The sequence below is a fragment of the Dipodomys ordii genome, unplaced genomic scaffold, assembly GCF_000151885.1.
Source record: "Dipodomys ordii isolate 6190 unplaced genomic scaffold, Dord_2.0 Scaffold325, whole genome shotgun sequence".
NCBI classification, from domain to species: Eukaryota; Metazoa; Chordata; class Mammalia; order Rodentia; family Heteromyidae; genus Dipodomys; species Dipodomys ordii.
The window spans coordinates 85,590-109,147 of record NW_012267541.1 but is presented as its reverse complement, the minus strand read 5'-3'; the positions used below and the strand labels follow the sequence as shown (position 1 = coordinate 109,147).

General features: G+C 46.2%; 1 protein-coding gene across 1 annotated transcript in view; it reads left to right on the top strand.

Moving 5' to 3' along the window:
- Positions 1–830: 830 nt before the first annotated feature.
- LOC106001585 (sperm motility kinase 3-like) overlaps positions 831–23,558 on the top strand; it is a gene marked incomplete at its 3' end in the record, with an annotated part of 56,087 nt that continues 33,359 nt past the window's right edge. Inside the window, exon 1 of the mRNA XM_013036643.1 lies at positions 831–2,013. Coding sequence (XP_012892097.1) covers positions 831–2,013 — 1,183 coding nt within the window. The remainder of the gene's footprint in view (positions 2,014–23,558) is intronic.

The following is a 23,558-nucleotide window of genomic DNA, read 5'->3' as shown; positions in this document are numbered from 1 at the left end:
TTCTAACCTGTTAGGTACAGAAGAGGGACAAAAGATTGAAAAAAGTGATTAAGCAACCAAAAATAGCAAAAAGAGGTACAAAGAAACACAGGAAACCAAACAAACTGGAACCAGAAATAAGAATGGCAGATGTGGACAAAACTATGACAGTCGTGGATGTCTGGCCTCTCTTCTCAAGTGGAAACAGAATTTTGAGTAGAATCATTACAAAGTCTCCATAACTCAGGCTCCCTTGCAATTAGAGATAGATCATGTTATGTGAGAAAAGTGTTATAATTTCTGTACAAGGATAGACTCCACTGGGTGATGTCCCCACAGGGGCCTCTGGCCAATGTCCTCGTGGTCCCCACATGGCTGCCATGGTAGCAGTAGCAGCATCTTCCCATGTGCCCAGTGTCCTTGGCAACGGTCCTACTGGCTCAAGTGCATAACTGCCAGTGGGTGCGCGTGCCAGGCTCTGATTGGTCCACTTCCTCACTGATGTCAATGGCCTGACTTATGATTGGTCCATTTCTTCCTGACATCATAGGGAATTGTGAGGAGTGCCCAGCAGGATCCATAAGAGGCCAGCTGCTCTCCAACTTTGTCAGTTACAGCGCTGGGAGCTTTTCCTTGGTGACCTGATGGACTGACTCAGAGCTACTTTGTTCCTTTCTTTGGGTGGGGGGCGGACTGTGTTTGTGTTGTTTGAGTTTGGGGGTTTCATTTACTAGTCTGAGGTTTGTATTTACTTGTTAGTGTACCTTTTATTAAGATTTATTACTTGACAACTTCATTTAGCTCATCTTAGGTAATTGTTAAGATTAATCATTTGTCATCCCACCTGAAAGATGTTAATGTACAACTTTAGTTCCTCCTCCAAGGAGGAGATCACTGTCATTGGACAGTACAACATGACAGAGATCATCGGTTATGGCAGCTGTGGCTATGTGAAGCTGGCCCATCACCGCCTCACGGACACCACAGTGGCAATCAAAGTTCTCCTGAAGAAACGACTGGGGAGCCGTGAGATAGAAAATGAGGTGGCCATTGTTAAGAGTGTACGCCATCCACACATCATCCGATTGTTCCAGGTGATGGAGGATGAGAACTGTGTGTACCTCGTCACTGAGCTGGCCACTCGGGGACATCTCTTGGGGTGGATCAATAAATCCCCCTGTAGCCGCCTATTTGAGTATGAAGCTAGGAGGCTGTTCAAACAGATCGTGAGTGCCGTTCACTACCTTCACGTTAACGGAATTGCACACCTAGACCTGAAAGCTGACAACATCCTTTTGGATGCCAGTCGCAATGCCAAGATCAGTGATTTTGGAATTAGCATCAGGGTGACTCCGGGGCAGTTGCTAAAGGGGGTTTGTGGAGCCTTGATATTCCGACCTCCTGAAATGTTCCTACATAAAATGTTTGATGGCTACAAGGTGGACATTTGGAACTTAGGCGTGCTTTTGTATATGATGACAACAGGAAAGTTCCCATTTGAGGGGAGTAAGTTGATCGACATACGGATACAAGTCATAGAGGCCAGGTATACTAGTCCCCTTTACCTATCTGCAATGGGACGTGATCTACTTTCTAAAATGCTGACTGTGGACTTCAATCAGAGACCTGCTATTGAGGAAATAATGGAGCACCCATGGCTGTCTCTAGGTGTGGGATTTGGCCTGCTTCCTGATGAGCCACTGCCCAGCAAGCTGGACCCCATTATTGTCACAGTCATGTGCGACATGGGGTACAATGTAGCTGACACTGAAAAGGCAATCCAGGACAGAGCATTCAATGAAGCCATGGGCACCTACCTGGTCATCCAAGAACACTTAAAAGAGAGTGCCAGAAGTGTGGACTTGAAAATGATGCCTTTCGCTCTTCCACCATGCACAACTCCCGAGGATAATTCCACCAGTCCTCTCTCTCCACAAAGAAGATCTGCCTTTTCTGAACGACATAATGCCTTCAGCTTGTCCTCAGAATTTCAGCTGCATGATGACGAGCAATTACCTCTCAAGAGAGCCCGAAGTGCCAGTCTGCCTTTCCTTCCCTTCTACACCCTGCAGAGCTCCAGTTCCAGCTTAATGTGGGGCCAGGATTCTTTTAGCTTGTTAGGCACACTAGAGAGTTTGCACTCAGTGGAAAATACCCTTCCCCCTGGGCAGCCACAGGGGGAGGCCATAGCCCCCAGCTGGAATATTAGACAGGGCTGGAGGAGGGTGGCTAACAGGATAGTCACCATTTTTCACAGACTCTGCTGCTGTGTGAAGGCCCTAAAGTAATGTCCACAGATTGAGAGCAAAGCTGTCCCAGAGAAAGGGGTGCAGAACTCTGAAATAGCACAGTTGAAATCCACCAGACTCATACCTTCGGGGTGACTAACTGGGGTGTGGGGTGTGGATCCACACCCCACACGAATTGAAGAGCTGCAGGAGAGGAGGAAGTTCACACTGCAGAGGTCTCAGGCAAGCATGGCCAGGTTGTGTGACAAGTGCTAGGGAATTCTCCAGCTAGGATTCCTTCCTATGAAAGGAAAGCTGACACTGTGCTGGCTTTCCAATGCTGAAAGGTAAGATGAGGTGGCTTCAAGCTGCCTGTACCTTCTGAGCTGAGTATTTCCACATCAGTCCCTTAAGAGTATTATCGCTTTGAATAACCTTTCACATTTGTCCCCTCAACACTAAGGTGTTTTTGTCCTAAATGCTGCAGCAGGTCAGCATCTCACCTTCCATGTATGTTGCTTGTCTTCCTATTTACTATTTAGGTTTAAAGTGAGTCTCCTGAGCTTGATGGTTTAGAGCCCATGGATCTGAGGGGCAGGAGGCATCCTGGACTGCTTCTCCTTCATCAGTCTCTAGGTGACTGGGGACAACTCCTGAGCACACTAGTTACACTAGCTCTGTTGGAGCATAAGGGCAAATCTTCACTGGGAATGGAGAGGTACCTGTCTCCATTTACCCTGTGCACCATGTCAGTGGTTTCTACCTCAATTTCATTGTAGTTTCCTCCATCTCAATGTAGTTTCCTGCATATGTGATTTCTCTCTAAACCTCATCATTATCCTAACATAAAACCATCATCCAAGAGTCTCATTTCAGAGTTGTTTATTTGCTTACAATCAAAGATACCCTATTACCTAACAGGTTGTTTGGAATTACAACTCCCCCCATGTACCCCCACCATTTTCTGAATGCTGGGGGAGCTGAATTTCAAATAAGAGAACATTCTGAACAACCAGAGCCCCTGGTTAGACTGGCAAAGTATACCTTTCAGGTAGAAGTGGAGAAACCTGTGAAGAAGCAGGAGACCTGAGAGAGCATGGAGATATAGTGGTGCCTGTGGATGGACACGTGGATGGACTTTGCCTGTGGATGGACCCTGCCTGGGCTGACTGTTTCTGAACATGAGCAGAAACTCAGTAAGATTGGATGTGACCCTCCACCACTGGAGGTCCAGCCAGGTTCATGAGATTTCCACACAGAGGAGTTACTGAGGGCTAATGCTGCCCTCCCTTGGGTGACAAGGGTGTGGTGGGGAGGAGTTGGGCACACCTGACCTTTGCTATGTGTGCTCTGGGGTCAAGAGGCTGAGCCTACAGAGCAGACTGATGACATTTGTGGAAGGAAGTGAGCTGGAGCTCCTGGTGAATCAGATCCAGCTCAGGGACATTTGGGAAGCAATTCTCCCTTGAAAGAATGAGATGGGATTATGATGAGAGAAACAATGAGGGCCAAAAGAGGGTAAAGGAAGGGCATCTTGCTGAAAGAAAGGGCTGACACTGATGCTGTAGGACAACTGAGAGGAGGATGGTCAGGAAAGGAACTGAGGAATCCTGAACTCCACACGGACCAGTGTTTAGTGAAGAGGGTGGTGGGGAGGGAAGTACTGTGAATTTCCTTGATTTCTCAATGCTTTTTCTTTTCTCGTGTTTGTTGTATGTGTTTGTGCATGTGTACTGGTACTGGGGCTTGAACTCAGTGCTTTTCTCTGTGTCTCCTTTACTCTCTTCGCATCCTCCCTTTTTTCTCACCTCCCCACCCCAGTCCATCTACCTTCCCTACTCTTCTTACTCCCTATTACAATTCCTCATATTCTTTCCCTTTCATTCGTATCCTTTCTCTTCTCTCCCTCTTCCCTCCTCCTGAATCTTCGTCTTCCATTCCCTCTCCCTCTCTTCCTGCTCTTCAGTCAGTCTCTGCCAATGTCTGTTTCTCTGTTTCTCCTCTGTGTCTTTCTGTCTGTCTCTTTCAGTTTGCATGGTCATGGCTAGTTCTGTACCACTTGAGTCATACCACCAGGCTTTCATTTCTCTAATTAATTGAAGATGGAATTTCCCAGAATTTCGGTATCTGTAATCTTCCAGGTGTGAACTTGTGGGATAGCTAGAATTACAGGCAAGAGCCTCCAGCATCAGGTAATGTATTTGACTTTGTTGACTTTGTCTGATGTAGCACAGGTTGGTTTCTTGGTTATTATGGAAGGGATTTATGTACTTACGTAAGGGACAGCTGTGTGAGGGACACCTTACAAATCGTTGTGGAAGGAAGGGGTGATGGGCTGGTGTGCAAATGGACAGGGAGAAAGGGACATGTGGACTGCACAATGGGCAGCAATGAGTGTTGGCATATCTTGGTAGAGATTCTGGGAGTCTCCTGAGAGGCCCCCAGCTGACACCCTGTTCCCCAGAGCACCAGACTTTGGGCATGATGCTTCTTTTCCCCTGGCAGTTCCCAGGGATGACTCTAGGCCACATGGAAGAGTAGACCCTAATTTTTCTGCTGAGGTAGTTGATGTTCAAATGTTCAAACATTCTAAACATTGAGTCCATTTTTGGAATCAGAAAGTGTATGAATTAAAATATTCCCGGGCTGGGAAGGTGGCTCAGTGGTAGAGCGCTTGCCTTGCATGCATGAGGCCCTGGGTTCGATTCCTCAGCACCACATAAGCAAAAAGAAAAAAGCTGGAAGTGGTGCTGTGGCTCAAGTGGTAGAGCACTAGCCTTGAGCTGAAGAGCTGAGGGACAGCACCCAGATCCAGAGTTCAGGCCCCATGACTGGACCCCCCCCCCAAAAAGAAAATATATTCCCTTTAGTTCAGCTAAAGGTGGTGAATTATGTGAAGGAACAGGAGACCTGAGAAAGCATTGCTATATAATGGTGCCTGTGGATGGACCCTGCTTGGGCTGACTACATTCCCACAGGAACAGAAATCCAGTGAGATTGGATGTGAGCCTTCACCACTGCTATTTATTTTGGTGCAGCCAGGGCATTAGATTTCACAGCAAGGCAGTGCTGAGGGCTGATGCTACCCTTGGGTGACAAGTGTTGGATAGGAGGAATTGGGCACACCTGGACTTTTCTATGAGTGGACTGGGCTCAGAGGGCTGAGCCTGCACTGCATAATGATGAGATTTGCAGAAGGGAGGCTGGGGCTTCTGGTAGATTAGTGATGCAGCTCAGGGGTATTTAGAGAGCAGAGCTCTTCTCAAAGAATGAGATGGGTTTCTGGTGAGAGAAGCAGTGAGGACCAAAAGTGGGCAAAAGATGGGCATCTTGGTGATAGACAGGGTTGAAACTGATGCTGAAGGAGACCTGAGAGTAGTGAGATAAGGAGTCCTGAACTCCAGATGGGCCATTGTTCAGTAAAGAGGGTGGGTGGGGAGGGAAGTACTATGATTTTCAATGCTTTTTCTTTTATTGCCTTTTTGTTTGTTGTTTGTATCCATTTGTGAGTGTGTGGTGGTACAATGGCTTAACTCCATACTTCTCTTTCTCTCTGAGTCTCCTTTCCATCTCTGGCCTTTCTTTGCTCTCTCCCCTCTACCATTTCCCTTACCTCCTTTATTCCTACTCCCTCCCTTTCTCCTCTTCTCTTTCCCTTCTAATCTTTCCCCTCTTCTCCCTTTCCCATTCCATTTCACTCCCTTCTTCCTCCTGAATCTGTCTTTGTCTCTGTTTCACCTGTTTCTTTCTGTCTCTCTATCCCTGTGTCTGTCTCTCGCTCTCACTTTCTCTTTCAGTTTGTTTGTTTCTGGCTGGTGTTCTACCTCTTGAGTCACACCTCTAGGCCTGAAATTTTCTGGTTGGTAAGACATGGAGTCTTCCCAGGCTGGCTTTATCTTCAGTCTTCCCGGTGTCGACTAGTAGAATAGTTTGGAATACCCAGGTGAGCCTTCAGTACCTGGCAATTCTTTGGACTTTGTGAATCTGGTGGAGCATAGGTTTGTTTCTCTGTTGTTACAAAAGGGATTGATGTGTTTATGTGAGGGACAGCTGTGTGAGGGACACCTTACAATTGGTTGGAGAAGGAAGGGTATGGTGGGCTGGTGTGCAGAATGGACAGGTAGAGAATTAAATTTGCACACTGTAAGGGTGTCAGCACTGAGATATCTGATTCTTAGTAGAGACCTTGTGACCCCCCAGAGAGACCCCAGCTGACCCTTCCTTCCCCCGAGCACCAGGCTTTGGACATGGCGCTTTCCCTGGCAGTTCCCAAGGGAAGACTCTAGGTCTCATGGAAGAAGAGTAGGGCCTGATTTTTCTCCTATGGGAACCATGGAGGGAAGGAAGCTGAGTTTCAAATTATTAGAACATTTCCAACATCCAGAGTCAATTTCTGGCATCCCAAACTATATGAATTAAAGCAATTTTTTCTTCCGAGAGAGAGAGAGAGAGAGAGAGAGAGAGAGAGAGAGAGAGAGAGATACCTCTGAAGGAGCAGGAGACCTGAGAAAGCATGGAGATAAGTAGTTGCTTGACGATGGACAGGGCCTGGATGAACTTTGCCTGAAGATGGTTAGGGAAGGAAAGGTGTGGTGGGTTATGGTGCAGAATGGACAGGGAAAAAAGAACATGTGCACGGTGCCAGTATGTCAGCACAGAGAAGAGTCAGAAGTATTGTAGAGAACCTATGCATCTCCAGAGAGTCGCCCCACTGACACCCCCTTCCCAAGAACACCAGGCTTTGGGCAGGGTGCTTCCTTTCCCCTGGCAGTCCTCAGGTGAAGATTTTAGGACTCATGGAAGAGCATAGCACAAATTTTCTCCTTAGCAAATCAGCTTTCTAGGAGAGCAGAGTTTCAAATCTGAGAACATTCCGAACATCCAGAGCTCATTTTTGAATGACAAAAATGTATGAATTAAATACATTATCTCCCTATCAGAAAGAACTGGAGAAACCATGAATGAGCAAGAGACCTAAGAAAGCATGAAGATATAGTGGTGTGGATGGACCCTGCCTGGGATGACTGTATCTGGACATGAACAAAAATTCAGTAATATTGGCTATGACCCTGCACCACTGGGTTATTTGTGTTGGTTTAGCTAGGGGCATGAGATTTCCACAGAGAGGGAGTGGTACAGGCTGAAGCTGTCTGCCCTTGGGTGACAAGTGTGTGATGGGGAGGGTTTGGGCACACCTGGCTTTTGCTATGTGTGCACTGATGTCAGGAGGCTGAGTCTGCAGAGCAGACTGATGAGATTTTTCAACAGGAGGTGGGCTGTAGCTCCTCTTGGATCAGTGGTCCAGCTCAGGGCTATTCAGGGAACAGATCTCCCCTGAAAAAATAAGATGGGATTCTTGTGAGAGACCCAATAAGAGCTAGAAAAGGGAAAAGATGGGTACAGGATAAATGACAGGATAGACACTAAATGTAAAGGAGAAATGACAGGAGCCAGGTTAAGAAGGGAGCTGAGGAATCCTGAATTCCACATGGGTCCTTCTTCAGTGAAGAAGATGGGTGGGAAGGAATTACTGTTTATTTCCATGATTTCTCCCTCTCTTTTACTTTTTTCCCTTTTTGTTTGTTGTGTGTATGTGTGAGTGTGCTGGTATACCTCAGTGCTTTTTTCTTACCTGTTTCCTTTTCTTTCTCTGTCCTCTTTCCACTCACCTTCTCCCCCGTCATCTCTCTTCCCTTGTTTTCTTTCTTCCCATAACTACTCCCACTCTACTTCCCCTTTCCCTCTTCTTGCTGTTCTCATGCCCTCTGTCATTCCCTCTCCCTCTCTTCCTGCTCTTGAATCTGTCTTATTGCCTGGTTCTCTCTCTCTCTCTCTCTTTCTCCCTCCTCTCTCTCTCTCCCTCCTTCTCTCTCTTCTCCCTCTCTCCCCTCTTCTCCCTTCTCTCTCTTTCCTCCTCTCCCACCTCTCTCTCTCTCTCTCTCTCTCTCTTTCTCTCTCTTTCAGTTTTCATGGTCATGTCTAGTTCTCTACTGCTTGAGTCACACTTCAGGCTTGCATTTCTCCAGTTACTTGAAGATGGAGTCTTTAAGATTGCTGTAAATGCAGTCTTCCAGGTGTCAACTTGGGAGATAGGATTACAGGCAAGAGCCTATAGCAATAGGGAATGCATTTGACTTTGTTAATCTGGTGTGGCAAATGTTGGGTTCTCTGTTATGAAAGGGATTTATGTACTTACGTGAGGGACAGCTGTGTCAGGGTAACCTTACAAATGGCTGTGGAAGGAAGGGGGTGGTGGGTTGGTGTAAATGGACAGGGAGGTTTGGCATGTGCACTGTACAAGTACACTGAGAAGTGTCAGAGTCTTAGACTCTATGGGTCTCCAGAGAGGCCCCCAGATGACTCCCCCTTTCCCAGAGCACCAAGCTTTGGGCAAGATGCTTCCTTTCCTCTGGCAATTCCCAGGTAAAGACTTTAGGCCTCATGGAAGAATAGCACAGCCCAGTTTTTCTCTTTGTGGAGTCAGAATGCTAAGGAAGCCAAATTTTAAATATTTGAACATTCTGAACATGGAGTCCCTTTTTGGAATGACAAAGTATATGATTTAAAATAAATTCCCTTCCTTCAGCTAGAGGTGGTCAAGGAACAGGAGACTTGAGGAAGTGTAGAGATATACTGGTACCTGTGGATGGATGGGGCCTGGATGGTCTTTGGTTGTGGATGGACCACACCTATGGATGGACCCTGCCTGGGATGTCTGCCTTCCCACAAGAACATAAGTTTGGTAAGATTGGATATGAGCCTGTACCACTAGGATATTTGTATGTGTTCATTCAGGGCATTACATTTGCACACAGAGACAGTGCTGAGGACTGATGCTGCCTTTGGTTGACAAGTGTGTGATGGAGAGGAGTTGGGCACACCTGGCCCTTTCTATGTGTACACTGGGTCAGGAGATTGAATCTGCAGAGCAGACTGATGAGATTTGTAGGAAGAGGAGGGCTGGGGCTCCTAGTGGATCAGTGGTACAGCTTAGAGGTATTTGGGGAGTGGAGCCTTTCTCAAAGAATGAGATGGATTTCTGGAAAGAAGCAGTAAAGGCCAAAATAGGCCAAAGACAGGGTGTAAGACAGGGTTGATACTGATGCTGAAGGAGAGCAGAGAGGAGGAATGTAAAGAATCCTGAACTCCTCATGGAACAGTGTTCAGTGAAGAGCATGGGTGGGGAGGGAAGTACTGTTAATTTCCATGATTTCTCAATGCTTTTAAAAATTGTCTTTGTTTGTTTGTTGTGTGTATGCATTTGGGAGTGTGCTGGAAGTGAGTCTTGAACTCTGTTCTTTTCTCTTTCTCAGTCTCCTTTTCCCTCTGTGGCCTTTCCTTGTGCCCTCCCCTCTACTGTCTCTCATCTCTCCTTTCTTATACCCCCTTTCCTCTTCTCCTCTCCTCCCTCTAATCATTCTTCTCCCTTTTCCATTCCTTCTCACTCCTTTCTCCTGAATCTGTCTTTATGTATGTATGTATGTCTCTCAGTTTTTCTCTCTGTCCATTTTCCCTCTCTCCCTCCGCCCCTCTCACCCCGTCTCCCTCTTGGTAGGGGCATGTTTCTGGCTAGTGTTCTACAGGTAGAGTCACACCTGTAGGCCTGGTTTTTGTACTGCGTTGGACATGGAGTCTTCCCAAGCTTGCTTTATCTGCAATCTTCTCAGTGTCAGCTTATGGAATACCTAGGATTACACATATGAGCCTCCAGCACCTGGACTCTGTGAATCTGGTACAGCACAGATTGGTTTCTCTGTTGTTACAAAAGGAATATGTGTACCTGTGTGAAGGACAACTTAGAAATGTTTGGGGGAAAGAAAGGGTATTGGGTTGGGCTGAATGTGGAGAATGGACAGGTAGAGAATTACATTTATATAGTGCAAGGGTGTCAGCACCGAGAGGTGTCAGATTCATAAGAGAGACCCTATCAGTCCCCAAAGATGCTCCCAGCTGACACCCCCTTCCCCAGAGCACCAGGCTTTGGGCATGGTGCTTCCTTTCCCCTGGCAGTTCCAAGGGAAAAACCTCTAGGTCTCATGGAAGAATAGTAGGGCCTGATTATTGTCCTATGGAACCATGGTGGGGAGGAAGCTGAGTGTCAAATGGTACCACAATGTAAACATCCAGAGCTCATTTTTGAACCACAAAAATGTAGGAATTAAGATACTTTTCCTCCCTATTAGCTAGAGGTGGAGAAACCTTTGAATGAGCAAGAGACCTAAGAAAGCATGAAGATATAGTGGAGTATGTGGATGGTCCCTGCCTGGGATGAGTACATGTGGACATGAGCAGAAATTGGTAAGATTGGATATGGCCCTCTACCACTGTGATATTTGTGTTGGTTCAGCAGAGAATTAGATTTCTACACAGGAAAAGGACTGAGTGTGATGCTGCCTTTGTGTGACAAGTGTGTGATGGGGAGGAGTTGGACACATTGGGACTCTGCTGTGTGTTCACTGGAGTCAAGAGGCTGAGCCTGCAGGGCACACTGATGAGATTTGCAGCAGGAGAAAGCTGGGACTCCTGGTGGATCAGTGGTACACCTCCAGGGTATTTAGGGAGCAGAGCTCTTCCCAGAGAATGAGATAGGATTCTTGTGACAGAAGCAATGAGGGCCAAAAGAGTACAAGAAATGGGCACCTTGCTGACAGGGTTGACTCTGATGCTGAAGGAGAGTTGAGAGGAGGTAACTATATTCCGCATGGACCATTGTTCAGTGAAGAGGCTGGTTGGGGAGGGAAGTACTGTGAATTACCATGATTTCTAAATTATTTTTCTTTGGCTCATGAGTCCTGAAATGATGGAGTGCACTTAAATTCACATCAGTGGGTTTGGCTTAAGAGGCTAGTTTCTTGTAGTCCTAGGGCAGTAGAGAGGGTGCCTCATCACTGCTGTACTGGGTGGGATTTCAGTGTTGGGTTGCATTATGGAGATGTGGGGGAGGGGCAGTGTGGACTCTTGGAGGTGTGAGCAGGGCTGTGTGCCAAGTAGGAGGCAAGTCATTTTATGATTCCATGCCAGACTTAAGGGGCCATATGAGCTTACTCTCCAAAACTCAGATCTGGTTTTGACTTTTCAATTGACGGTCTGATGCACAGGCATGCTAGAACAGTCCTAAACCTTTGTGGAATAAGTGAAGTGCATTTGGCTCAGCATGTGAAGGAGAGAAGATGAAAAGTTGGCCCAAGGATGAGGGTCCCACAGGTTAGATGCAATGTCAAATAGACCATTATCTACAATAGGATCATAGCTCACAGAGAGACCTGAAAGAACACAAGAGTGAGGAGCCAATATGGTATGAAAAGGCTTCCCAGAGGAGGAAAACATGAGCTGCTGTGTGCACACCATCTCCATGTGTGAGATTGAGGCGCAAAAGGCTTTAGGCAAAGCACATGGAAACACAGGTGAGGAGACCAGGAGGCGAGGGTGAGAGGGGATATGGAGGGGAGTCATGGGAAAGCAGTGGGAAAGAGCTTTGACCATGTGTGGCAGGATACTTGTTGAATAAGTGTGTGAGGGAATGGGTAGGCCTTCATTCAGTGGACATTTACTGAGTGACCATGGGGTGAGAGACTGCTAAAGACTGACACAATGCTGGGAACGGCACACAAATATCTCTCCTTGTAAGGTTACAATCAAGCATGGAGAATGAGAATACCCAAAAGTACTATATAGTATATATGAAAAGGAAAAGCTGTAAGGCAGAAAGAGTAGGATGAGTGGTGGGAATACTGTGTGTGTGTGTGTGTGTGTGTGTGTGTGTGTGTGTGTTGCGCATATGTGTGTTGTATTTTTGAGCAGGGTATCATAGAGTCTTTGGCAAGGGGGTGGCATTGGGGAAGGATGGGGGAGTGAGCAGCTGGGTGTCTGGGAAGAGCATTCCAGACAGTAGGAATAGCAGCCCCCAGCCTGGCACAGGTTGTCCTGGGCTGCTGAGGAACAGCATGGATACCAGTGTAGCTGCAGCGAGGAAGCCTGGGCTCAGGGTGAGAGACAGGATCAGAGAAGGCACAGGAGCCTCTGGGCAGCACAGGCTCTGCCCTTCACTAAAGGAGGACTGTGAGCAGAGGGCTGACATGCCATGCTTCAACAGTGTCCTGTGGTTCTCCTGTCTGCTCTAAAGCCATTTTTTTAATTGTCAAAATACTGTACAGAGGGGTTACAATTACAGGGGAAGATAATGAGTACATTTCTTATCAATCATTGTAGCCTCCTCTTTTGTTTCCCCTTCCCATCCCATCCTCCCCCCCCACCCTCTCACCCAACTCTCCCCACCCACCAAAGTTGTAAAGTTCGTTTTCGACGTACGACTTGTATGTCTCATTGTTGCAATGGGTCCACCTGTATCCCTATTTAAACGATTTGTTTTTCCCCTTCCCCTCCACAGATTATACCCACATCAAATACAATGAAAGCAGGGGTTATACCGTGGGGGAGGGACATACAGAGCAACAAAGAAATAATCTTATGTGTTAGAAACAATCGCATGAAAGAAAAAAAAACATTTGAATACATATCTTAGGGTTCATTTCCTTAACATCAACTTATCTGACCTTTTCTGCTTGACTCAGACATATACTAGTTATTGCAAATAAGTGAAATCATGGGACCTATGTTTCTTTGGGCCTGGCTTACTTCACTTAATATAATTTTTTCTAAGTCTTTCCATTTCCTAACAAATGGGGCAATGTCATTCTTTCTGATGGAGGCATAGAATTCCATTGTGTATATATACCACATTTTCTTGATCCATTCATCTACTGAGGGGCATCTGGGTTGGTTCTGTATCTTAGCTATGGTAAATAAAGCTGCAATAAACATAGTTGTGCTGGTAGCTTTAATGTGGTCTTGTTTGTGAACATTTGGGTAAATGCCCAAAAGTGGGATTGCTGGGTCATAGGGGAGCTCTATGTGGAGTCTTTTGAGGAACCTCCATACTACTTTCCAAAGTGGTTGAACAAGTTTACTCACCCACCAACAATGCTGTAAGGTTCCCTTCTGTCCACATATCCCCTCCAGTATCTTGATTATTGCCATTCTAACTTGGGTGAGGTGGTATCTCATTGTTGTTTTGCATTTCTTTTATGGCTAGAGGGGTTGAGCATTTCTTCATGTGTCTATTGGCCATCATTCTTTCCTCTTCAGAGAAGTTTCTCTTTAAGTCTTTAGCCCACTTATTTATTGGGCAGTTGTTTCTTTGAAGATTTGTTGTTGGGGGATTTAATTTTTTGTGTTCCAGGTATAGTTTAGATATGAGACCCTTGTCTGTTGTATGGCTAATGAAGATCTTCTCCCAATCTGTGGGCTTTCTATTGATCTTGCTAGCTATGTCCTTTGCCATGCAGAAGCTCTGCAGTTTCATGCAATCCCATTTGTCTAACCTTTCTTTGATTTGTTGTGTTTCTGGGTCTCTTAAGAAAATTTTGGCCTATGCCAAGGAGATCTAGGGTTTCTCCTATTCCATCCTGTAATGTTTTCAGAGTGTCTGCTTTGACTCTGAGGTCTTTGATCCATTTGGAGTTGATTCTGGTGCAGGGTGATATGTAAGGATCTAGCTTCTAAAGCCATTTCTTAGTCTTCAAATATGAAAGTGTGTTTGTGATATTGGTGTTTTTCTGTCTGCATTAATTGATGAAACTGAATGTCCGACAGTTCTATCCATACTGTCTTTGAGTGTTGGTTTCTTTTTCTTCTTTATTGGTTTCTTATTGGTGCTTGAACTCAGGGCCAATAAGGGTCCCTGAGCATTTTGCTCAAGGCTAGAGCTTTACCACTTTGAGCCACAGGTCCACTCCTGGTTTTCTGATGGTTATTTGTAGGTAAGAGTCTCATGGACTTTCCTGCCTGGTCTGACTTTGAATTTCAATCGTCATATTCACACCCTCATGTGTAGGTAGGATTACAGGCGGGAGCCATCAGCACCAGGCAGATTTCATTTTAGTTTTTTTCAGGCTGAATAATATACTACAGTATGCATTTACTGTCTTTTTATTGGTCCAGTGATAGACACTTGGATGATTCCCTATCTTTATTGTGACAGGTGCTATAGTAAAGAGAATATGCATGCAGTTAAAGAAGTATTCTACAGCTAGCTGCTGACAGTTCATTATTCAAAACTATCCTGGGTAGGAAAGTGCTTGAGACTCCAATTAACACCAGAAAAGTTGGAAGTGGAGTGGTGGCTTAAGGAGTAGAGAGCTCACCTTGAACAGGAAAGCTGAAAGATACCACCCAAGCTCTGACTTCGAGCCCATGTATTGGCCTGTGCTTGCACCCACCTACTCTCTCTCTCTCTCTCTCTCTCTTACACACACACACACACACACACACACACACACACACACTCACACAGAGAATGGCATGCTGTGTGTTTTGTTTAAAATTATGATTTTGGGAGGGGGAGGGAATGGGGAGTGGGAAGACCAGTAGGGACAGGGGCAGGGCCCTCGTCTGCAGTGGTGTCATCTACTTATAGATAATGAACACCTAATTAGGAAAAATGCCACCTTCAAGGACCATTAAGAGTTCCAGGCTGCATCAGAATGGTTAGTAATGGCTTATTAAAAATAACATCCTGGGAAGTTTTCCACTTCTGGCCATTGACAATGGTGGCTGTTCCATAAACATATTTGGAAAGTAATGTCACTGAAACCTTTTAAAAATGAAGTAAAATACGAAATGAAAACATTGCTGTGGGCAAACTCAGGAACACACTGAGTCCTTTAGAGGTCAATGACAGACAGGAACTTCATGAAGTTCCTGTTACCACAGCAGTAGCTGTGGTAAAGTCTCAGTCCTTCAGACCTCATGGTCTGTACCTGAAGCTAAAACTTGGCATCATTTAAAAATCCTATTTGGGGCTGGGAAGGTGGGTCAGTGGTAGAGCGCTTGCCTTGCATGCATGAGGCCCTGGGTTCGATTCCTCAGCACATATAAGCAAAAAGAAAAAGCCAGAAGTGGCGCTGTGGCTCAAGTGGTAGAGCACTAGTCTTGAGCTGAAGAGCTGAGGGACAGCGCCCAGGCCCAGAGTTCAGGCCCCACAACCGGACCGCCCCCCAAAAAATAATAAAAAAAATAAAAATCCTATTTGTACCAGGTGCTGGTGACCCATACCTGTAATCCTAGCTCCTCAGAGGACTGAGATCTGAGGATCCAGGTCCAAAGCCACCCTGAGTAGGAAAGCCCATGAGATGCTTATCTTCAGTTAACCACCAGGAAAACTGTTAAGTGGCATTGTTACTCAAAGTGGTTGAGCGTTAGCCCTGAGCGATAGAGTTCAGGGATAGTGACCAGGCCCTGAGTTCAAGCCCCACAAATGACTGCATTTGATTTCTAAAGCAAATGACCAACCCTTCAAGAGACAAGGGGCAGGATCTCCACCCACCCTGACTTGAAAAGCCTTGAAATAAGTCCTGACAAAATGTAACAGCCAGTACAGGATAGGGTAGATTGGCCAATCCTCCTGCCACCACCTAGTTGAGTATGAAGCCAGGAGATTGTTCAAACAGATCATGAGTTCTGTGCACTATCTTCACAAGAACAGAATCGCACACCTAGACCTGAAGCCCAATAACATCCTGTCAGATGGCAAATGCAATGCCAAAGTCAGTGATTTTGAGCTGAGCATCAGGGTGATGCTGGGGAGGTTGCTAATGGGGTTTTGTGGAGCCTTGATAGTCTGACCTCTTGAAATGTTCCTACACAAAGTTTGAGATGCCTACAAAGTAGACATTTGGATCCTAGGTGTGCTTCTGTATGTGATGACAACATGAAAGTTGCTGAGGGGAGTAAGTTGGCTGACATATGGGTACAGGTCCTTGAGGCCAGGTACACTGCAAAGGGACATGATCTACTTTCCAAACTGTTGACTGTGGACTTCAATCAGAGACCTGCTATTGAGGAAATAATGAGCACCAATGGCTGGCTCTAGGTGTGGGATTTGGCCCGCTTTCTGACGAGCCATTGCCCAACAAGCTGGACCCCATTATTGTCATAGTCATGTGCGACATAGGGTACAACATAGCTCACAGTAAAAAGGCAAACCTTCAATGAAGCCATGGACAACTACCTGGTTGTCCAAGAACCTGTTCATCCAAGAACACTCAAAAGAGAGTTTCAGAGTGTGGAATTGAAAACGATGCTTTTGGCTATTCCACTATGCACAACTCCTGAGGAGAACATTCCATCAGCCCTCTCTCTCCACGAAGGAGAGCCAGCTTAGCTGCACTTAACACCTTCAGCTTGTCCTCAGAATTTCAGTTGCAAGATGATGACAAGAAGTCGCCTCTAAAGAGAGGCCAAAGTGCCAGTCTACCTGTCCTTCCCCTCTGTTCCCCACAGAGCTCTAGTTCTAGCTTAATCTGGGGCCAGGATTTTTTTAGCTAGTTGATCAGAGAGTTGACACTCAGTGGAAAATGCCCTTCCCTCTGGGCAGTCACAGGGGGAGGCCATAGCCTCCAGCTGGAATAATTGATGGGGCTGGAAGAGCGTGGCTCACAGGATAGTCACCATTTTTTACAGACTCTGCTGCTATGTGAAGGCCCCAAAGTAATGTCTACAGTTTAAGAACAAAGCTGTTCCAGAGAAAGGGGTGCAGAACTCTGCCACACCACTAGGGTGTGGAAAAGCAGAGAGGTGTGGAATTGAAGAGCTGCAGGAGGGGAGGGAGTTGTGCAGGAAGTTCACACTGCTGTGTGCCCAGCATGCCCAGCAAAGGTCTCATTCCAGCATAGCCAGGTTGTGTGACAAGTGGATTCTCCAGCTGGCATTCCTTCCAGTGAAAGGACAGCTCACAATGCACTGACTTTCCAGTCTTGAAAAGTAAGCTGAAAGGTGGCCTCAAGCTGCCTGTGCCTTCCAAGCTAGGTGGATCTTCCTGATCACTTAGTTTCGAGTATCGTCACTTTATTAAACAACCTTTCCCATTTGTGCCCTGAACACTTAGGTGTTTTCTGTCCCAAATGCTGCAGCAGATCATCATCTCATCTTCCATGTATATTGCTGTGTGCCTACTTACTAGTTTGTTTATTTACATAGGCTTAAAGTGAGGCATGTGAGCTTGGTGGTATAGGAGTCCATAGATCTGAGCATAAGGACGCATCTTGGACTCTGCTTCTCCTTCGACAGTCTCTAGGTGTGTGGGTTCAACTCCTGAGAACATTACTTATACTGGCTGGGTCGACGCTTAAGGGCAAATCTATACTGGGAAAGGAGAGAGACCTGTCTCCATGCATCATGTCAGTATTGCCCCAGCTTTCCTCCATTTTAATGCAGTTTCTTGTGTGTGTGTTCTCTCTAAACATAATTATCATTCTAACAATACCATTATCCAAGAGTCCCTTATTTCAGACTTACAGTAAAAAAAAGGATATTTTAAAGACCCTATTACTTAGACAGGTTACTTACAATTGCAACTCCCCTGGGAGTCCAGATTTCTCTAAGGGAAATCAGAATGCTGAGGGAACTGAGTTTCAAATTTGAGAACATTCTGAGCAACCACAGCCCATGGTTACACTGGAAAAGTAAATGAATTAAACTAATTTTCCTTCCTTTTGGGTAGGGGTGGATAAACCTGTGAAGGAACAAGAGACCTGAAAAAAGCATGGAGATATAGTGGCGCCTGTGCATGACCAGGCCTGGGATGACTGTGTCTGCACATAAGCAGAAATTCAGTAGGATTGACTATGACCCTCCACCACTGGGTTATTTCTGTTGGTTCAGCCAGGGCATTAGAATTCCACACATTGGAAGTGCTAATGGCTATGTGTGCTCTTGAGTCAGGAGAGTGAACCTGCAGAGCAGTCTGATGTAATTTGCAGCAAAGAGGGTTTGGGCTCCAGGTACATCAGTGGTCCAGCTCAGGGATATTTGGGGAGGAGAGTTCAGCTCAAAGAATGGAATGGGATTCTGGTGAGAAAAGCGATGAGGGCCAAATGAGGGTAAAGGATGGGCACCTTGCTAATAGCAGGGTTGACACTGAAGCTGAAGGAGAGCTGTACATCACACAGGGGCTCTACCACTTGAGTCCTGCCTCCAAGCCTGCATTTCTATAGTCTGTCCAGGCTGGCTTTAAGTGCACTCTTCAGGGTTGTAAGCTTCTGGAATAGTTAGGATTACAGTCCAGAGCCATCTGTACCTTGTTAATCTGGAGACACACAGGTTGGTTTCTCTGATGTGACAAAAGGGAAAGCTGTGTGAGGGACAACTTACAAATGGTTGTGGAAGGAAGGGGGTGGTGGGATGGTGTGTAGAATGGACAGGGAGGGAAGGACATGTGCCCTCTTCAAGAGTATCTGCACTGAGTTTGAGGATATCTTGGTAGAGATTCTGGGAGTCCCCTCAAAGGCCCCCAGGTGTCATCCCTTCTCTCTAGGGCATCAGGCTTCAGCATGGTGCTTCCCTTTTCCTCATTTTTCTCTGTTGAAGTCTAGGCCTCATGGGGGAATAGCAAAGTATAAGAACTACTGGGAACAAGACTACTGGGAGACCATTAGAGCCTTCTAGAGCCCATTTTTAGCCTCACAAACTGTATGAATTAAAACATTTCCCTTCCTTTAAGCTACAGGTGGGGAATCCTCTGAAGGAGGAGCAAGATACATGAGAAAGCATGGAGATATATTGGTGACTGTGGATGGACCGGGCCTGGATGGACTTTGCATGTGGATGTACCCTGCTTGATATGACTGCATCAGGACATGAGCAGAAATTCCATATGTTTGGATATGATCCCTCCATCACTGAGTTATTTGTGTTGGCTCAGCCGGGGCATTAGATTTCCACATAAGTGCTTTGGTATGATGCTGCTTTGGGTGACAGGTATGTAATTGGGAGTAGTTGAGCACACCTGGGCTTTGCTATGTGTGCACAGGAGACAGAAGGCTGAGCCTTCTCATCAGTCTGATGAGATTTGCAGAAGGAGGTGAGCTATGACTCCTGTTAGATCAATAATCAAGCTCAAGTATATTTGGGGAGCAGAGCTCAGCTAAAAGGATGAGATTGGATTCTGTTGAAAAGAAACAATGAGGACCAAAAGAGGGCAATGGATGGTCACCTTCCTGATAGACAAGGTTGACACTGATGCTGAAGTACAGCTGAGAGGAGGAAGCTAAGGACTCCTGAATTCCACATGGACCAGTCTTCAGTGAAGAGGGTGGGTGGGAAGGGAAATACTGTTAATTTCTTTTCTTTCGTTTGTTGTGGGCATATGTTTGTGGGTGTGTGCTGGTACTGGCATTTGAACTGAGTGATTTTTCTCTGTCTCTTTTTCTCTCTCTTCTTTCTTCCCATTAACTGTCTCTTTTCCCTTTTCCAGCTAACTTCCCTCCTGGCCATCCATCTCCTCCTCTTCTCCTTCCCCTTCTCTTTCCTCTTCCCTCTTCTATTCCCTCTCCCTTCCTCTGTCCTCATGAATCTTTTTCTCTCCTGCCTTCTATATCTTTCTCTTTAAGTTTGCATGTTCATAGCTGGTGCTCTACCACTTGACTCACACCTCCAAGTCAGCATTTTTCTGGTTAATTAAAGGTAGACTCTGCCCAGGCTGGCTTTAACTACGATCTTCTGGGTGTCAGCTTCTGGAAGAGTTAGGATTACAGGCATGATCCACCACTGTCAGCAGTGCTTTTGACCTTGTTAAACTGGTGTAGGTTTGTTTCTCTGATGTGACAAAAGGGATTTTTGTACTTATCTGAGGGACACCTTGAAAATGAGTGGGAAAGGAAAGGGGTGGTGGGGTGCTGTGCCGAATGGACAGGGTGAGAAGGAAGTGTACAATTCAAGGGTGTGAACACTAAGTGATGTCCTATCTGGATAGACAGAGATTCTGTGAGTTCCCAGAGAGTCCCCCAGCTGACAACCCCCTCCCCAGACTTTGGGCATGGTGCTTCCTCTCCCCTTCAGTTCCCAGGAGAAAGCTCTAAGCCTTATGGAAGAATAGCAGAGCCCAATTTTTGTTCTTGGAGTATCACAGAGTGCTGGGGAGCAGAATTTCAAACATGAGAACATTCTGAACATCCAGAGCTCATTTTTGAATTACAAAAATTCATGAATTAAAATACTTTCCCTTCATATCAGCTAGAGGTGGAGAAATCTGTGAAGGAGTAAGAGGCCTAAGAAAGCATGAAGATACAGTGGTGCCTGTGGATGGACGCTGCCTGGGATGACTGCATGTGGACATGAGCAGAAATTCGATACTATTGGATGTGATCCTCCACCACTGGGTTATTAGTGTTGGTTCAGCCAGGGATATTAGATTTGTTCACAGAGGCAGTGCTGAGGGCTGATGTTGTCTTGGTGACAAGTGTATAATTGGAAGGAGTTAGGCCTTTGCTATTTGTGCACTGGGTTCAGGAGGCTGAGCCTGCAGAGAAGACTTGATATTTACAGCAAGAGATGGGCTTGGTTTGAGGAGTCCAGATCAGGGCTATTTGGGGTGCAGGGCTCAGTGAACAGAATGAGATGGGGTTCTGGTGAGAGAAGCAATGAGGGCCACACGAGGACAAAGATGGGTACCTGGCGAATGACAGGGTGTACACTAATACTAAAGGAGAAATGATAGGAGCTAGGTTATGAAGGGAGCTGAGGAATCCTGAATTCCACATGGGCCAGTGTTCAGTGAAGAGTGGGTGGGGGAATTACCGTTGATTTCCATGATTTCTCAATGTTTCTTTTCCTTTATGTTTTTGTGTGTATGCTTGTGCTGGTACTGGGGATTGACCTCAGTGCTTTTTTCTCATTTCCTTTTCTTTCTCTTTCCTCTCTTTCCTCTTCCTTCATTTCCCCCTCTACAGCGTCTCTTCCCTTGTTTTCTTTCTCCCTGTAACTTCTCCTATTCTACTCCCCCTTTCCCATTTCTTGTTTACTTCATGCACTCTTCCATTCCTTCTCTCTCTCTTCCTGCTCTTGAATCTGTCTCTGACTCTCTCTGGTCTCCTTTCTTTCTTTCTCTCTCTCTCTCCCTCTCTTTTCAGCTTGCATGGTCATGGCTGGTTCTCTACCACTTGAGTCACACCTCCAGACTTGCAAACCTCCAAATAGTCTGCAAACCTCCAAAGGGGAAGGCTTTTCCTTTTGCTTCTTTCCTCCTCCTCTGCATGCCTCTCCTGTGGCCTATCCACAAGGTCACAGGCCTCTTCTCAAGGCTTTCCTGTTCTGTTCTGCTCAGCTCTGCTCTGTTAGGAGCCTCTTGCTGTCTCTCTCTCCACAGCCCCTCCTCCTCAGAACAGACAGCCTATATATAGGCTGTGCCCCTCCCCCACTCCAACAGACATAACAGTTTCAACCTCCGTTCATGCCCCGCCTCCAAGTAGCCCACTGTCCCACCCTTCCTTGACCCCTGACCCCTGCTATAGCCAGGCCCAGGGGAACCTCAGCATGTGGGAGGGGTACCTTTGTCCCTGCTGGTTATTACACTACCACTATATGATACCTCCAGGCCTGCATTTTTCTAGTTAAGTGAAGATGTAGTGTTCCCAGACTGGCTGTTGGGATCCTTAGGATGACAAGCAGAGCTTCCAGCATCAGGCAGTGCAGCTGACTTTGTTAGTCTGGTGTCACATAGATTGGTTTCTTGTTATGAAAGGGATTTGTGTACTTCTGTGAGGCACAGCTGTGTGAGGGATGAAGGAAAGGGGTGGTGGGCTGGTGTGCAAATTGAGAGGGAGGGAGGGACATGTGCACTGTTCAAGAGGGTCAGCACTGAGGGTTGGCCTATCTTGGTAGAGACCCAATGAGTCCCCAGAGAGGACCTGGCTGACACCCCTTCCCCAGAGCACCGTACTTCCTTTTCCCTGGCAGTTCCCAGGGGAAAACTATTGGCCTCATGGAAGAATAGACCCTAATTTTTCTGCTGGGAGAACCGGATGAGCTGATGTTCAAATATTTGAACATTCTGAACAAGAGTCCATTTTTGGAATCACAAAGTGTATGAATTAAAATATATTCCCTTTCACCATTTCATGGTGAACTATGTGAAGGAACAGGAGATCTGGGAAAGCATGGAGAGATAGTGGTACTTGTGGATGGACGGGGCCTGGATGGATTTGCCTGTGAACAGATCCTGCCTGGGCTGACTACATTCCCACATGAACAGAAATTCAGAAAGATTAGGTATGAGCCTTTATTACTGTGATACTTGTGTTGGTTCAGCCAGGGAATTGGATTTGCACAGAGAGGCTGTGCTAAGGGTTGATGCTGCCTTCAGGTGACAAATGTGTGATGGGGAGGAGTTGGGCACACCTGGCCTTTGCTATGTGTGCACTGGGTCAGATGGCTCAGGTAGTAGAAAAGACTGATGAGATTTTCAGCAAGAGGAAGGCTGGGGATACTGGCAAATCAGTGGTCCAGCTCAGGGTTATTTGAGTAGCAGTGATTCCCTCAAAGAATTGATGGGCTTCTAGTGAGAGAAGCAAGGAGGGCCACCAGAGGGCAAAGATGGGTACATGGTGAATGACAGGGTGCACACTAATACTAAAGGAGAAATGACAGGAGCCAGGTTATAAAGGGAGCTGAGGAATCCTGAATTCCACATGGACCAGTGTTCAGTGAAGAGGGTGATTGGGAGGGAAGTACTGTTGATTTCATGATTTCTCAGTGCTTTTTTTCCTTTTTGTTTGCTTGTGTATGTTTGTGAGTATATGCTAGTGCTGGGGCTTGACCTCTGTGGCTTTTTTCTTATTCTTTCTGTTTTCATTCACTTTTCTCTCTCCCCTTTTCCAACCTTTCCCTCATCATCTCTCTTCCTTCCTCTTCTACCCTATACTGTCTTCTACCCTTATTTCCCTTTCCCCTAATCTTTCTCTCCTGTCTACCTTCCATTACCTCCCCCACCTCTCTCTTTCTCTCTTCTCCCTCCCTGTTCTTGCCTATCTATGACTGTTTTTTCACACAAGGCTAGAACTCTACTACTTAGAGCCACAGTGCCACTTCCAATTTTCTGGTGGTTAATTAGGGCTGGCTTCAGATCTCAGCCTCCTGAGTAGCTAAGATTTCAGGTGTGAGCCACCAGCACCCAGCCAGAAGGGAACTTTTTGTTCAATCCTGACCTCCCCTGACCTCCTGCACATGAACCGCAACACAGGATTGCTTGGCAGATTTTTCCATCACAACTCCATTCAACCTTCCTCATTCCTCTTTCTCCCATGCAACATTCTCATCCTCCTCTTTGCACCTTTCCCCAAACTCATCTAATCTAATTATTAGGTCTTCTCTCAATTCTCAAGGCACCATTCCTCACTAGCTAGCATCACCATTTTTTTAAATTTAATTTTATTTTATTTGTGAACATACTGTACAGAGGGGTTACAATTGCATGGGCAGGATAATGCGTACATTTCTTACCAAGCATTGCAGCCTCCT